Here is a 17,820-nt window from a genome sequence, read left to right as displayed (position 1 = left end):
CGCTGGGATATTGCTACAGTCTTGCCGAGCTGGTGGATCCGCTTGGAGGAGGGTTTTGCCACCGGTCTTGGTTTTTCTCCCGGTTTGGTAATGTTGGCTTTGGGGAAAATTTCTGCTGACTCACCCGCCCCTGGACACCTTTTGGGAAGCCCAGCCGACCAGTGAAGAGACCCAACGGCGCCTTCCCCCCACCGCGGGTCCCCTCCGGCGGCCCCCAGCCCCTCCCTGTGCCCGACCCCATCCCGCGGGGCACCCGCAGCCCCCCGCCCCGGGGAGTCCCCCACAGTGACCCCCGCACCCGGGGCGGGGGTGAGCACACCCGAACCTCCCAGCGCGGCCGGCGCCCGGCAAGATTTTACCCTGTCTGCCGCCGGGGCCCCAGCGCCGCCCCCCGCCGGCCCTGCCGCCCCGCTCGCCCGCCCCAGGCCGCGCAGGATGGGGGCGGCACTGGTGCGGCGCGGGGGCTGCCTGCTGCTCTGGCTGGCCCTGCTGCTGGGCTGCTGGGCCGAGCTGGGCAGCGGGCTGGAGTTCCCGGGGGCAGAGGGCCAGTGGACCCGCTTCCCCAAGTGGAACGCCTGCTGCGAGAGCGAGATGAGCTTCAACATGAAGACGCGCAGCTCCAGCGGGCTGGTGCTCTACTTCGACGACGAGGGCTTCTGCGACTTCCTGGAGCTCATCCTCACCCAGGGTGGGCGGCTGCAGCTCAGCTTCTCCATCTTCTGTGCCGAGCCCGCCACCCTGCTCTCCGACACGGCGGTCAACGACAACCTCTGGCACGCCGTCGTCATCCGCCGCCACTTCAAGAATACGACGTTGATCATCGACCGGGCCGAGGCCAAGTGGGTGGAGGTGAAGTCCAAGCGGCGGGACATGACTGTCTTCAGCGGCCTCTTCTTAGGGGGGCTCCCGCCGGAGCTGCGGTCGGCGACGCTAAAGCTGACGCTCTCCTCCGTCAAGGACCGGGAGCCCTTCAAGGGCTGGATAACGGACGTCCGGGTCAACTACACGCAGGCGTCGCCGGTGGAGAGCCAGGAGGTGCGGCTGGACGACGAGCAGAGCCGCCTGTGCGCCAGGGAGGACGTCTGCCTCAACGGGGGCGTCTGCTCGGTGCTCAACGACCAGGCTGTTTGCGACTGCTCCCAAACGGGCTTTCGGGGGAAGGACTGCAGCGAAGGTAAGGTGCCATTTCAGCTCGCCTCACCGCCCCCCTCCCCATCGCTCTGTGGAGGGGACGAGTAGGAGGTCAGGCCTGCATGGAGTTTCATTTGTACGAGTGGGTCTCCCTCCCTCCCTCCCCTCCCTGCCATGTCCCCAGCTCCCCTCTTCCCTGCCTTCCCCTCCCTGCCCTCCACGTGTCTCTGTGGCCGACCATGGTGCCATCACTCTTCTGTTCTCTTTGAGGCTGGGCGAGAGGAGGAGGAGGTTATTTGGGTGTCTTCCAGAGGAAGGGTGTGATCCGGGGTTGCCCTGGGCAGAGAAAAGGTGGGTCCTGGGTGCCGGGTGTCACCTGGAAGGGAGGGGGTGGCCGGCATCACGCTCGGCCAGAGTCAAGGGAGGGGACGGGCACACTTGTCACAAGCAGCTGGTGGCAATTAATTTTGGGAGCAGGGAGAGCGATGCTGGGGAGAGTTTTACCGGATTAAGTGCAAAGTCGGCCTGGGTTTATTTTTGTAGGGTAGGGGAGACCCAGAGTCCGCTTTGTATTGATATTTGCCTCTGCTATGTCGTTGAAATAAAATCAGTGATTTATTTGTGAATTCCTTAAATTGTTGCCAAGGAAGAGGGGGATTAAACAGAGGATTATGTTTTTACACGAATGTGAACGGTACTGCTTTGCAATGTATTTAGCAATTCACTGTGCCAGGGAGAATACAAAAGGGCAAAGGGGAAGAACATACTCCAAGACCACAAAATTACTGAATAATTTTGCCAAGGAAGAGGGAGCTTAGAAAAACAGCAGTTTCCTGAATTCCATCTACAGATAAATCACTGGGTAAAATACAATTCGTATTCAGTGCCCACTGTTTTTGGCGAATGGAAGGAGTGTGAACATTTACTTTGCAGATGCGCGTAGGACTCTCTTTTATTATTTTGCTAGTAAATGTACCATTGTTTGCAGCTCCTTAAGCATAGAGAGTACATATGTTGTGTACTTAGAACAGGACGTAAAGGTATATGAGTGAAATAAGAGCAAATGTATCAAAGGAAAATATAATCTTCATGTCAAAATTGGAGAGCAAAGACCTAAGTTTAAAATGTAAAAGGTAAATATAAATAAGATTTTATCAAGGCCAAATGAAGATCTTCACTCAGTGGCTGCATGACATTGATGGCTGAATAATTTGCCTTTATCATTTCTATCAGATTTCACTCATTATAAGAAAGAAAACATCATTTGTGACTGTGCTTTATTATGTAACACCTTCTGTCCTTAAGTGTCAATACTCAAAACGCTACAGTCATTCTGCATCCTGTTTACTTTATCAGCTGTTTATCTCTCATCTGCCATTTGTTAAAAAATTCAAACCTTATTAACATTTTAAAATAATTTTAATAAGTAAAGAGCAAACGATAGTTTCAGAAAATAAGGCATTTTTACTTTCAATAGCACACAGTTCCAGAAACTGTAAAATGAAATATCTTTTATATTAGGTAAGATCATATCAATGGATTTAATATTTGGATGTAAATTTTTAATATGTGGTACTACATAATATATAGGTGTATGTAAAATATTGAGGTGTCTTAGCATCCTTGAGTTAGACCCTATTATAAACCAAAAAGAAAATTATGAGGTGTAGCAGCTTGGTTAAAGCAACAATAGTCATTTATATATTATTATACATTTATATACCCTTTACGTCAAAACATAGTTTATTTATTTGAAGTTATTTTGAGCATGTAATATTTGTATGAAAAAGCTCATATAATTGCATGTAATATCAGAGAAGATCTTATCTTTACATAATAATTAGATCAATAGCTATTTTTAAGGACCATTTTTATGTTTAGATGGAAAGCTATTGAAATACATATATATGTTTATATATATTAAAAATTGTATAGAGCTTATAAGATGATGACACTCAAAATAATATTTAGAATCCCCCAAATTTAGGGTAAAATGCTGGCTTCATTCAAATACTGGTGGTTTTACAATTGACCTCAGTGGGATCAAGATTCCCCTCACGTGTCCCTTGACCACTAAGAAACCTTATAAAATAATAGCAAGAGTTATAATTTTAGCATACTCTCTCAACAAAGGATCATAAAGTATTCCGATTCTGATTTCATTTGAAACAGGAGGCAACATTTCCACTGATAGCAATATAAATGGAACTAGTCCTACAGTTTATATCTGTTGATTGAGAAAAGATAGTAACTGAAATTCACATCAGTAAGGTTTTGATGAAGGGATCAGTAGCTACTCATATGTGCTACCAAAGATATTGAACTATTTTATAAATGATTTAATATTCTAAGAAATAGAAAAGGCAGAAGGACAAGTAAAACCATTATGTGTGCCAAGGAAGAAACCCTGGCTATTGTTGGTTAGTTCTTTATAGCCAACATAGAAATTATGCTGTTGAGCTTTGGTCTTTTGTTCCTAGAATGTAAATTTCCCACAAAGCTTAGTAAGAGGTTGCCATTGCTGCAGGATGCAGGATCATCTCAGACTGCAGTGATCTGGAGGGGTCTTGAGTTTTCATTCTTTGTCTTGACTACTTTTTGACTAAAATGGTTTAGATTTAAAAAATTCCCAACGTTCCATTTTTATCTGAAATTGTAACCACATGTCCTAGTTCATACCTTTTCTTTAAAGGTGAAAGATGGTCATTACATCCTATTTTCCTTAGATTTTTTAATAATTTTTTTTTTTTGGCTTGGATTTAGTGTGCTTCTGCATCTCTGCAGTCTGGTAAGGCAGAGAGTCCCACAGCATAATGAGGGCTTTAGAAATCAATAATAACAACAAGAAATAAAACCTTTCCAAAATTTTCTAGCCTGACTTGCACATTTGAGAGATTAGAAATAATTGATTTAGAGTCTAAGTTTCAGGCCTTAGGATGCAATTTTTGATAGCACTTAAGTTATTTTCAGGAAAAGATCTGGTGTGGTTTTTTTCAGATTTTCATCTTTGAAAAATCTCACTAATTTTTCATGAAGTAAAATTTTCTCATAAGAATGAAGTTTAACCAAATTTATTTGTTTTGAAAAACCCATAGTAATATAAGTTACTCCCGGTAAGGCTTAACTGTCCTTGTACCTGTCTAAATCAGGAGTAGCTTCATTTATGTTATCTGAACTACACCGGTGTAAAAACAGTGTAAGCTAGGAAAGAATCACATTTATCGCATTCAGTCATGCTCTTTGTTCGAATAGGATCTAAACTCTCTTCAGTGGGAGGTTTGGCATGAATCACAGAAAAAGGGCTGGAGTTTTGCTTGAGTATCAAGGGTGTGCAGTCTACAGCACAGAAAAATGCGATCTGTAGCAGTTCTGTTGTTGATTAGTCCGTGTGCTTATGAGTGAAAACAGCAAAAGAGCTTTCTAAAAGAGAAAATAAAATCTCTATTTAGTACTGAAACAGGCAAGGGGATATTATTTCACGTAACAATAGTGACTCAGTAGAAGGAAAAATACACAAAATTATGATAAATTTTGATAGGAATAAGACTAGCATTAAAATAAACCCTGATTGCCATATCAATTTTCTGATAAGTTTTTGACATACATCACAGTCTTCTATTCAGTGAAAATTATATTATTCCTTGAAATTAATCAAATTGGTATGGCTTGATTCTGTGATATGGAGAGCTGTTCATTAAGAAGACTGATCCTTAAAATCAAATTTTTAGTGAATTAAGTCAGGGCCCTAGAAGGTAGGGAGAATACATGATTCATATCAGTGAGCCTCTATATTCCTCTTCTCATTTTGCTCCTTATGTTAAAACTTCAGAAGAAAAAACCCTATACTAAATATTAAATTTCTAAAATAGTGACCCTCTGGCTTTAGACAAAAAATATAAATAATTTTCTTTTAATCCTCATTTGTATAAAAATAACCTTGTCCAGTATCCTGTCTGAGAAAATAGGCAGATACCTCTGAAGGAGGAAATAAAAACCACATAACACTTTGACTTGGGAGAAGTTTCTCACTGACCCCAGCTTCTTGTCACTCCATGCCCTTCTGCTTTTCTGTATCTGTAACTGCTTGAAAAAATTGCATACAGGATAATTTGTCTTTTTAAAATATAGCTGGCCTACTTGCCTTAATATTAGCATGTTATAGAGACAATTACTCTGTGAATTCAAAGTATTCCTGTTTAAAACATGTTTTATTTTAACTGTTTTACTGAGTTTCTGTTTTCTGGGAGAAATGAGGACTGTTCATGCAGCTGTTCACTGTAAGAGATATTCTTCCTTGTCAGATATTCAGAAGTTGATGCCAGCTATGGTTTGAACTGTGAAAGTGATTTTTTAAGGAAGCGAATTCCAGATGTCTCAGGCTAGCCAGCATTTAGATTTGTTTGTTTGGGTTCTGAATATATTACATCAATCTTTGTTGTGTATATTTGCTTCTTCATGTTAACTTTTTACGAAGTCATCCAATATTTATATCTTTTTGAAAAATTTTGTATTTTAATTCATTCAATTCTCTTATGCCTTGAATAAAACATATAAACATATTTTGGCATTAATTATCTTTTGCAAGATATGTGTTTGAGTGCAAAGCGATGTTGTTGAACTCATTGCCTATAGTCAGTCTTAACAGAGTAGCCACCATGGCCTTTATCCTTCTTGAATAGTTAGCTAAATATACTTTGAGCTAGTAAATACTGTGAGCAAAACTCTCCTTTTGATTTACACTTCAGAATCTTTATCTACAATACACATCTCTATTACATGATCTGTATTTCTTCTTCATGCTGAATTTCTTGTCAGTGCCAGTGGCCACTGGGGTGATGCTGATTTAGGAGGAGGGCTAGAAATCCACTAGAGATTACACTAAGGTTCTGTTGTATTTACAGATTATTTGATTAATTTAACAATAAATGTTTTAATTTTATGTAAGATTTTTAAACAGTGAATTTGTCAGGGTAGAATCTTGAGGGCAGACAGTCAAGTAATCCCAAAGTCTTTCAAAACTATTAAATCTGTGCACTTCGCTTTTAGTCATATGAAAACAGAATCCTTATGTCAGTTTAAAGCAGAATTTTGCATCACTTTCCTAATGCAATTTGATATATTATTTTGTTTGCCAGGATTCAGCATTATAGGATATTGATTTCAATATCTGCCTTGTGTAAAATCACAGCAATTTAAATACTGTGTCACTGGTAATTAGGAATTGGCAGTCTGTTTTATATTATCTTCTAAGAAGGCTACTTGTTGAATATTGCTAATCCTTTCAGAATGCTGATATTGAAATAATTCCAAAAGACCACTTACGCATATAGCATACATCTTAGTACCCCAGATCAATAATATTTTATATAGTGAGGTTGTTGCTTCCCCTTGTGCCTCGCTGAGATGCAGGGTCCATGTTAATTTTAAGTTTATATTGCAAATTATAGAATGCTAATATGCTAGAATAATTTACATCTAGCAGCATAGGACCTTGTGTCAGATCGGTCATATTCATTCAGAATTATATAATAAAATTGCCTATATTTTAATGTAATTACATTTTAAGGCTTACAGGCATTTTGGACCAAATGCACTTGATCTTTTTTCTCAGCTGCAGGTTGGCTCCCTAGGAGTCTTTTAACAGTAGATGCTAGCCAAGGAGTTGTGGGAAAACATTTGGATTACAGAACATATAATTTTATCCCATCATCATTACCAAGCTGATGGATAGGAATGGGGAAACAGACTGGCAAGTAAAACCAGTTCCTGATAGAAATAGCTTTATGAGGAGGCTAACATGAACATATGCAGCTTTGAGGGTTTATGCTTCTTTTAATAAACATATCAAAATTGGTTGGTAATTTAAAACAAAAAGGTTCATCCATCTCTCTTGTTGAAATTAATACAATGTTTTGTCTTCTAGAAAGCTTAGTATTACTTTCAGAAAACATGAAACCATACCAGCTTCTGGAAAAATACTTTGTCTAGTTTATTGCCCTGTAGTTGAAAATTGTGCACCTTCCTAAACACATGATTTTACAGAATAGTGAAGGGCATTCTGAGGTTTTGTGTACTATGGTGTACCTGAGGAGTAAATTGTAAAGACCAAAGTACACTTCTTTCAGGGAATGATTTGGTAGAACGTGACAAACATAACTTTAACTGTGCTGTTATATATAGAATTCACTAGCAAAGTCAGGGTACATAATATCTTTGATGCCTTTATTTAGTTCTACGCTGACCAGGGATCATATTTTAATCTTTTACAAAATAATTTAGCTTTTTCCCACAAAGATGTGCACTTTCTGAAATGACACTTTCTCCTTCTGTACTGTGGTGATGGTATCTGACTAAGAAGCAGTTGTATGTGGTGGGTTCATGCTAATGTCTAGTCATTCCCTTGGATCTTAGTGTACTCAGTAGAACCAATGAGCATTTCAATGCACAAAATACCTGAGTAACTAGTTAATGAAGTAGGAAAAAGCACATGATTTTGATAGGGCATTGCTTTCTCATTGACCCTAGCCAGTTCACACCACTTCTCCAGTTTGGTTTCTCCATCTGTAAAGTTAAACTAGTGACACTCCATACAGGAGTTTTGGCAGGATTTTCTTCCTGGCTGTCAGGCACTTGAAAGATCAGAATTTCTACTAGGGATCTAGTAGGGGAAGTCAAGACTTGCAGCTCCCCTTACTGTAGTGCAACCTATTTAGTCTACAGAACTGATACTTATGGCTTTGAAGTTGCCACCATTTCTACTGCCTACGTATCCATAGCTGAGTGTTCAGAATAACGTGTTTTTTCTTGTGCACAAGTGGTCTGCCATTATATGTTTTCCACTAGTCTGACTAGATATTGGAAATGATGTAGCTTGTCAACTGCCAACCACTTTTCCCTCAACAATTCAGCTCTTCTCATGGTTGTAATGATTCCCATCCTTTGCAACATTACGACACCTCTACAAAAGTCATCCTTATTACTATAAAAGGATCTAAGATTTAATCTCTGAGGATAGTGGAGAACTCTGGGTCCAAGTCAATGATCATATAATTTTTGAAAAGTTTCATTCTCTTTCATTTTCAATGAGAAATTTGGGGGTGAAAGTGGGAGGTGGCCTCAGTCATGCCTTGTTTGAGCTTGTAAAGAAATAAGAGACAGAGGTATGCTGGCAGCTTTCTGTAAGAACAGAGTTGTATGATAGAATTTTAGATTTCTTTAATTCTATGGAGTTGTTTATGAACCTGGAACTATTTAGCTAGGTCCTAATAAGCAGCAAATTTGGCGCCTCATTGATAGCTGAAAAAAATAGGTTCTGTTTTCATTTTCCATTGGAGTCAATTTGAAGTCCCATTGACTCAAGTTTAGAATTAGGGCAAACCTAATAACCTGCTGATTCTGAACTTATTATTCAAGTGGGAATATGAAAACAGAGAAGATCTAGGGCAAATTAAATAACCTGCTGATTCTGACTGTAGTATTCATCTGGGAATATCTATAGAGAAAAGACTTCAGAAATTCGTATATTTATTACCATCATCATCATCATTATTTATTAATTTAATACATGCTTATGAACCATGCTGTAAGAGTAAAGTTATATGACTAATTTTGTTTTACATTTAAGGGACTCTGTAATTTGTGGAAAATTCTGTTTTACCAACAAAGCCGGAGGTGTATTCAATAGAATTACTTTTGCAGTTGCTACCACTACAAACTGTGAAACAGTCTATTTTGCATACGTAAGTGTTATGTACCAACATGCTATGTAGGTGTGCAAGTTGCAGATTGCTTTTAGTCTGTGGCACAATGTACCAGGGCTTGAATGAAAAGGTTTGACTTTTTGGTGATTTTGTCTAGAGAAAGGGCTTCGTGTTGCTTAAAGGCAGAGAAATTAGACTGATTCTTCCCACAGTGATGTCTCTTCGTAATTAAGAGAACATGTACAGCCATTACAGAGGTCACTGACATTACGCTATGCAGTTGGAGATGTATGTCACAGTTCCAAAGTTTTAGAATTACATCTTAATTCCTGATACAGAATGACCTTCATGTTGATCTTCTTTCCCTTCTATGCTTTTGAGCTTTAATAAAAGATTAAAAAAATGACACTTTTGTCAAAAGAGGTATTTCCATTAAGAAAAGACTCCTTGAGAAAGATTACATGTATATATTATAAATTATATGTATTTTCTTTTTAAGAAGTGTGTAGAAAATCACAGAATTAGTGAGTAGACATGGGGTGAAGATCTGTATCTCAATATTGTAATTTTCTTTAGAAGCTTATCCTGACTCTTCTTTGTTCCCAAAGGTAACAACAGAAATGTTCACAGACACATGTCAGCATTTGTACAACAGGTGTCTAGGGGATAACCGTGATGAATAGCTTTAGGTTGAATTACAGTCTTGTGATGCAAAGATAATATTCATTATTAATACAAATGTGAGAATCAGGCCCTAATTCTAGTAAAAAAAAAAAAGCTCTACAGCCATCTTAGGAAAGACATTATCTTTCCTGATTCTGAATCACAGAGGAGTGATAAAAGTGATCTAAAAAAGTTGGATTCTGCTGATGGTTATGTAGCAACAGGCTTACATTTTACATTTGTAGAATCACTTTTACATTTTACATTTGCAAAATCAGACTCTTAACCTGAAAGGTCCAGGGACAAGAGGTGGAGAGGCTAGCGAGACACTGCATCTCCTTCCCAGACTACACACGCTGCTGTGTCTAAGCACAATAAATTCCAGGTGAGTATCTGTAGTGGCGTGGACAGGTGCTTCACATGACATCATTCACTAGAAAAGCAGTGGAATTTCTTCAGGAATTTTCCGGGAATGTTAGTGCTGACAGTGAGGTTACTGGTTTTGCTTATTTTGAGTTTGCTTTTCTTCCCATTTTTCCTCATCAGAGGAGAGAGAGGTGAAAATGAAAGTTATAAACCAATAGCTGTATGTCACTTAATTTTTAAGACTATCATGGGGTGTTATAAGAAAGATTTGTAAATAGATTTTCTAAGAACTGATTAATGTCCTCGTGCTAGATCCTTCTCAGATGAATGTTGCTGAACTTCCCAGGAGCTGATTCTCTGTGAAGTTTGTTTTCTGTGATACTTACTGCAGAAAAATAATATCTGTAATATTACTACATTTCAAAGAACATGTTGGGGTTTTTTTAGAGCATATAGTTTTTCAGAGATAAATTATGGACTGTCGTTCAACATTAGACAAAAGATTTGTCTGGTTTGGTTAAACATTTACTGAAGAATTCTGCATACAGATTTCATATTCTTACATAAAGCATTCCTGACTTAAGTGTTATGAGGAAAAACATCAGCATTTTTCCACTCGTTCACCAGGAAGAAAATATGATTTGAACGTATTTCCTTGTTGACCCAAAACTCCATTAGTTTTCCATGAATGCTGGTAGTTGTGGTAGTTTCCAGGAATTTCTGGGTTTTTTGTCACTGTACCTGGTCCAAAGTATTTGGAGGAGCAGCTAAGATGATAGTTAGTTACACAGCCTTGAACTTGTGCTTTTTCCTCTACGGCAGTTAAACAACTGAGTCTGGCATTATAATAAGTTGTGCACTTAAGCAGTACAGCACAGTTTCTATTTTTGTTTTTCACATTACAAATTTTGAAACTCAAAATTTAAACAAATCATACATCAGGTTCGAAGTTATGAGAAAAATATTTTCACACTGTTTCTTATTCAGGTTTTTGTAACAAAGAAAGTTCCAATGACAGAAAAAAGTTAATGTAACAGAAGTTTTGACCTGCTATTTTTGCAAATCCACTGACAACCACATTTTTAATATTTGAAAAATTGTTAGCATTCAGAGATTGTATCTATTCTCTTATCATCGGCTAGATCCCATTCTCTTATTTTAAATATCATTGAAGTCTTTAAATAAGTAGGGTCTTTCTTGCACATTATAAATACCTACATCATTCAAGTTTGTAAAAGGGACTGATTAAACAAATCTCTGCTATTCAGTCACATATTACCCATTGTGATACTTGAGTCACGCTGGTGGATTTTGTAAATCTTAAACCACAGAAGCATGCATAGTAATGCAAGTGAATAAAATTTCCTTCCAATTTCTCCCCTATTAAAAAACAGAAACATATCTATTGGAAGTGGAAAAATAGCAGTCTAAGTTGATGGCACCACAGGAATTCAGAAGCAAAGCTATGTTCAGTGAGTGGTGGCTTTCATCTTTTTTGTTGCTTGTGTTTAAGGGTGGAACTTATCTCTCCATTTTATTTACATTTGCATGAAAAAATAACAAAAAGCAGTTAGTGATGCTGTATCTATTGTGATAGAGGTATACCTAACTCAAAAGCATGCCTCTGAGAACTTCGTAATATTTAGTTATTTTGATGTTGTACTTTAATATGGGCTCATTACTCCTTGGATAGCCTAAATATATAAGGTGAACTGAGTACAGGTTTTGATGTTATTCAACTTTGCTCTTCCTTAGCTTCCTCTTCAGCAATTTAAAAAATAGTACATAATTATGTCTTGGAAACTTGGTCCTTGCCCAGTCTGACCTCTCAGTGACTTAAATAGAGCTTTTGATCATTAAAGAATGCAGAAAGCAGTAGTAAGGAAATTAACTAATGGAATTGGAAAAGAAAAATGTCTTTAGAAATCATATATATTGTTACGGACAATATTTCTAAAATATTTTGCTTTTGTAGGTTTGTCACATTCCATAGCATCTCTCAGTCACTTGATAGAGTAAAATAATTTATCCCGGTACTCCCTTCATATCTGTGTAAATCAGGATTGATGTCTCTTGAAGCTAACATATTAAGCCATTGTAAAATAAGGGTAAGATCAGAATCAGGTCCTCTGGTTAGAGAAAAAATAATCTTTCAAGTGTATTAATATTAAAACACCCCAAAACCTCAAGAAACAAACAGGCTTAACCTTGCCCATGACTATGTAATATTACTTTGTGACCTTTATACAAGTTTCCTTTGTCATTCAGATGCACAGAAACACTTTGCCAGCACAAAAATATTGGCGAGAAGCTTTGCTTGCTTGTTTCCCACGCCCGTATGGTAACAATAATTTCTTATTCCACTCTTTAATTTTCCTGTACTTGTAGAGGTGTAATAAGAACTGGCAATGAAATTTTCCCTTACAAAATTATGAATTAATGGCTAAAAAGATTTTCATATTTTAACCCCACTTCCCACCCCCGTTGCTGAGATGACCTATCCTGTATTAAAATGCTTGCCATTTGAAAATAGACTGTCATGTATTTTTTTCATCCACGTGTCTGAATCAATCTTCACACTCCTTTTGTTGTTCTTAGATACCCATTTAGCGCACAGGTTTTTAAAGCATAGCTTGGTATGGCCAGTTTTTTTCTTCTCTAAGCAGCCTAAGTCATCAGTATCAGTCTAACATGTATGAACATACTGCACTCAAAATCTATGCTCTGAGAATATTATTAAGTTTATAAAATAAAACACTTACAAGCTATGAACTGTCAGGACAAAAGATACTGTACAATTTTAATTTCATCCATTTCTGGGTATCCATTATGAAACAGTCTTTAATTACATGATCATATACCACTCTTCCTCGAGCCTTCTGCCTCATTCAGTGCATAGTCTGGATAGTAAGTTCTTCAATATTTTGTTTTCTCCTTGCCGTTCAGTGTGTAGCTCTGAGCCTTATTTATTGTCGATATTAAACCAGTTCTGAAGAGAAATTATTAATTTTTCCATGGGCTTTTCTAAGGTTTTCATAACTACAATGTCTGAGCTGCTGTGCAAATATTAAAAATTACACAATGCCCACGTAAGATGACAGATGCTCTTATCCCAGTCGTAGAGGAAAACTGAGGCAAGAGAGACTGCAGGTAAAAACATTCGCTAATACTGAGTGCACAATGTGAAGTTTTTCTGAGTACTTCATGTATAACACTACATACTCCAAGCATCCACTAAAATTTCAAAGCACAGCTCACACTGACTTCAGATTTGAGTGGTCAGCACTGCATATTCGGGGATATCCAGCAAGGCACGCTCCCCGAAGATGCAAACGTCCCGAACAGTGTAAGGAGTGACCACTGAGAAAATGCCTGGTTTTAAAAACCTGACCAAAATCACATGGGATTTTTAGGAGAGAAGGGGATAGAACAAATTTCTTCAAGGCAGTATGCACCTCTCCTTGGTATGCAGTACACCCCACTCCTTTTTAGCAAGGACTCTTGTACTGCCGGGGCAGGGGTACTGCTCGTTGGCACAACAGCTTTCTTCATTACTCTGTCATTACTTACTGCTAAGAATAGACCTCTTCTGTGTACGGAACAAGTTACGGAGGCTCTGGAGACAATTGCATTAAACTGTGTAATTAAAGGCTATATCATAACATATATGAATAAAGCGGATACGTAAGAAGCCTTATGTCTCAGAGCTGCTATTTTTGACTTTGCAACACAAGGAACATTCTTTTGAGGTAGTAAAGTAGTCAGTGTGTATAATTTTTTTATAGGTTTTTAAAACTCTACTCTCACTCAGACATCCCAGCCCCAGCCATTGTGTTTTCTGCACTTTAATCAGGAAGCACCCTTTGCACAGGGCCCATTCCCAGCAGGGAGGTTGCTGATGGACGGACACTTTCCCTGCTCCAAAACTGGGTAGCTGGACCTAGCGCAGGTTACAGAGTTTCCAATGACAGGGAAGACCTGCTGAGGCTGAAGTTGAAGTATGCAACCGCAGTCCAAACAATCTTTCAGGAGTTTCCTGATAGAATCCAAGCCATCTCCAGTAACACTGTACAAACATATTTTTCGAGAAAGTTTGCAAGTTGAACAGATTCTGGTGGGTTTTCAAAGGATTGGCAAAAGGCTTAACCCTGAAAATCAAGTTACTCCTGCCCAAATGATTTTTGTATTTCTGCTTCAAAATAAGACTAAAGTCAAAAGGAATCAGAATGGAAATGAAACTTACTTAGAGTTCCCTTGGGCAGATACTACTGCTAACATAAATGTCAGGTTTTCAGCTGAGCTGTTTTTTTGTGACTAAATCAAATATATTTTTTTAAGACTGAAAAAATAGAAGACTTCCTTACTATACTGGGTCACTCTCAATTTTCTTTAATTACTATAATTGATCTTCCTCTGTAGTAAGCGTGTCTTATAAAGAAAGCAAGCAAGCAAAATAAAATAAAATAAGGCTTAGGCACAATTGTTTCAGTACATTTCAGAACCATTTTTCCAAGGAATTAATTGAGTTTTTAAAATAAAAAATAAATATTGTATTTGCACATCTGCTTGTTCAGTGTTTACCATTAAAATCTTTGCCTAAAAATATTTCTTAAACTCTTCCTGTAAAAGTTTTATGTGAAGGAAAAGTATAGTCATAATAGTTACACAAAAGCCAGAAATGCAGTGTTAATCCTTGACTTGACCAGCCAATATTTTTAAGATACTTCTGTCTTTATAAGAGCCACATTTATTAATGTCCCAGGAACTTAGAACACACCTTTATTATTTTTCTCCTTATTTAGAGATTGTTACTTTATCTACTTACAGAATTAGCAGCTCTTTCTTTCTTCGTGTATTAAAAAATTATGAAGATTAAAGAATATTTATTTTTCTTTTTTATTTCTACGATTTAGATTATATCCATTACGTTATACTATGTACTATTTTGACTATAAAGCATACAAATAAAAAGCTATTAGGACAGGAGAAGGTGAAGACAGAGTAAAGTCACAGTCAAATTCCCAATAAATTTCTTTATGATCACTTAACTCACAGATGGTCCCACTGTATTTGGTTGGATTATTTGTGTGAATAATTTTATTCCCTTGATCCCCAATATAAATTAATGTATATACACATACGCTGCAGATAACCATACTTATGTTAATAATACAATATGACTGTTTACAAGCAGATGATTATTCTATATGTTACCTCATGGTATTTAATAACCTAGTGACATTTTCAGGAATATTAAACATTATTACTACCACTGATTTAAATGGGACTCTGTGTGTTAGAATGAATAGAAAAGTTTTTAAAAGAAAAAAGTTCAATAGTTAAAAAAAGAATTGAAAATCATGGTTTAAGCATAATCAGATACAAGTTAAACAGCAGAATCATAGAGATCAATTAAAGTATTTATATTTATAAATTTTTAGAGACAACTATTCATGTTTTTACATATTATAAATGTTGTGCCTAGTATGTAATCTAATTAGACTCATCTTTAGAAATGCCTTTTTATGAATAATAATGACTTTAAATTCAGATGTCTGTATGCATATAAATTTTGTTCAAGCTCAATGTATGTGTTTTTTACCGCCTCTTTGTTGCATTTTCTATAAAACAATTGCAGTGCTATTTTTTTAGGAAAGCTTAAATTCTACAGGAAAATAGTACCAGTCAGAAATCCCAGTCCTATGTAACATCCCTAAAGGCTATTTTTTGCTAAGCAGTGAAGGGAGTATAATTTAATGCACTCTGATTTTACCGTGATTTAAAATATGTCCCTAGCTCAGCAGTACTCCTCTGCAAACTTCTTTTTTTTTCTTTTGAAACATAGAGGATAGTATACAAAGAGTGAAGCACAAGTTTACTAGCCTAATGGGACTATCAACAAAAATTAAATGTATTGATGCTTTGACCATCATTTAATCTGCTACGTACACTTACCAGACTTGTCAAAATATCAGCTTCTGTGATTATTTACAACATTCATGCATTTCATAAACTGGCTAAAAAGTATTCTCAATTTAATAAAATTCTAGAAAACAATTTGTCCTAAATGTAACTTTATAAAGCCTCCTAAATTTAAAAAAAAAAAAAAAATTTTTTTAAAGGCAATACTTCTCTTATTAACCAGAGGCGCATTTATTTTACAATTGTTAATGTGCCATCTCTGGGATTTATATCAGTAAGATTAAAAAATAGGTAGTTTTCAGTATTTTTAAAATTGATGCAATTATTATTTTATGTCAGGAATTTTCATTCACTTGTAAAACAGCAAATGAAGCTGACTGCTCTAAGTGAAACGGTATAGCCACTACACCTAAGGTTACTTCTCTCTCAGATCTGCCCCCATACACATACATGGGGAATCATGCTGAAGCTTGCTCCTCCTGCAGTGGTTTGGGTAAAGAGAAATAATTTTCTTGGGAGGACTTTGTTAAATCCAGATCATTTGGATAGAGCAGTTCCTCAGGCAGTTACACAAGTTGATCCGAAGGGCCAAATAGAAAGGAGTTTTCTGATAGCCAGCATGCAGTAGCTTAAGAGGAGCCAAAGTCTTTGCCTGCTCAGCCACAAAAGAAGAGGGTGTGTGACTTCTGCTACATGTCTTTGAATTTCTGTCTATATAGCTGTGATTGATTCCTGCAAGCGTTTTTGATTATCAATGTTCTGGCCAGAAAAATTATTTAAGGAATTTATTGGAAATATTAGGAAAACTTTCAGTGATTTGGAAAATATTTTCTCTGTTTTAAAGGAGTCTGTTTTCAAAGATAAGTAAGGTAAAATTTGTCTCTGAATAAGCCTAATATCTACACTGTACTGTCTTAATAAAAATCATGAAGTTTTTCAGCTGAGCTTGTAAGAACTGGACCTCCATTTTCTGTGAGTCAGTAGCATCACTTTTAAATCAAATCTTGGAAAAACTCTCAGTACTAAAATTTTCATAGCTGTCAAAAATATTTTTGAGAGTTGCTTTCCTTTTAGCTGCATTACAAAACAGGTTCCTGATTATTTTTTTTTTAAAGTATTTTGGCCAAGTTTCAATGTGACTTGGTGTTTTCTCTGACTTTATGCAAAAGGTAGCCTGGAAAACTTGATAAAATAAGAGACTGGCAATATTGTTGAAACAAACCTTTGGTAACCGAATAAATGATATCAGGAGAAGAATGTAACAAAAATATCTGAAATGTTATTCGATATTATAGTAGTATATCATGCTCAGCCAAGTTTCAACAAATTATTGGTTACTGAATGTGGTGTGTACTGCCTCCCTGTCTCTAAAGGGTGCACAACAGTCTCACCATGAGCCTCATCCTGCACTTCTTACTGCAAGATGTTCTTACTGTAGTTTTCACTTGGTAAGAACTGTACAGTACTTAATATATGACCAGCTGCAAGTTCTCCTCTGAAATGCTGGATTCCTTCAGAACATCATTTTAATTGTGGTAGTGACTTTTGGTTCTTGGGTTTTGCTTTTTGCAGAATTTACTACAGTTAAGAAAAACTTGTTATGAAACAACCCTTTTTTAGCTTTGGACCCAGATATTATTTCTTCTTTAAAAACTGGATCCTTCAGAAATGATTACATCAGATGAATGGTAGACATCTGGAAGCATAAAGTGGAAAAAAGGAGAGATGAAGGACTAAGAAGTAATTAAGTACTGGAAATGGGATTTGGAATTGCTATTTTATTTTCACAATTCTATTACAAGTTCTTTATATATATCAAGTATTTAATCTCCCTCACAGTTTTTCATCCATAAAATAAGGTTAATAATATTCACTGTGTTCTTACCATTCCCTGTCTGTTTTGTTTAGTAATGTCTGAGATTTCAGAGCATATTTTGCTATATTCCTACCACTATCTGCTACAAGAGAAGTGGATCTTACTTATGGTTTTAGATGTTATATATTATATACAATATTAAGCTGTAGTTGAGATACAAAA

At 37.1% G+C, this 17,820-nt stretch overlaps 1 protein-coding gene across 17 annotated transcripts in view; it reads left to right on the top strand.

Moving 5' to 3' along the window:
* The first annotated feature begins 435 nt into the window (after nucleotides 1-435).
* Nucleotides 436-17,820, top strand: part of NRXN1 (neurexin 1) — a 735,915-nt gene continuing 718,530 nt past the window's right edge. For all 17 annotated transcript variants that reach the window (XM_075497462.1, XM_075497460.1, XM_075497458.1 and 14 more), the window contains exon 1: nucleotides 436-1,174. In XM_075497462.1, coding sequence (XP_075353577.1) covers nucleotides 436-1,174 — 739 coding nt within the window. The remainder of the gene's footprint in view (nucleotides 1,175-17,820) is intronic.

Source organism: Mycteria americana, chromosome 3, assembly GCF_035582795.1.
Source record: "Mycteria americana isolate JAX WOST 10 ecotype Jacksonville Zoo and Gardens chromosome 3, USCA_MyAme_1.0, whole genome shotgun sequence".
Lineage (NCBI taxonomy): Eukaryota > Metazoa > Chordata > Aves > Ciconiiformes > Ciconiidae > Mycteria > Mycteria americana.
The sequence above is the reverse complement of the archived record's forward strand: the minus strand, read 5'-3'. Positions and strand labels throughout refer to the sequence as shown.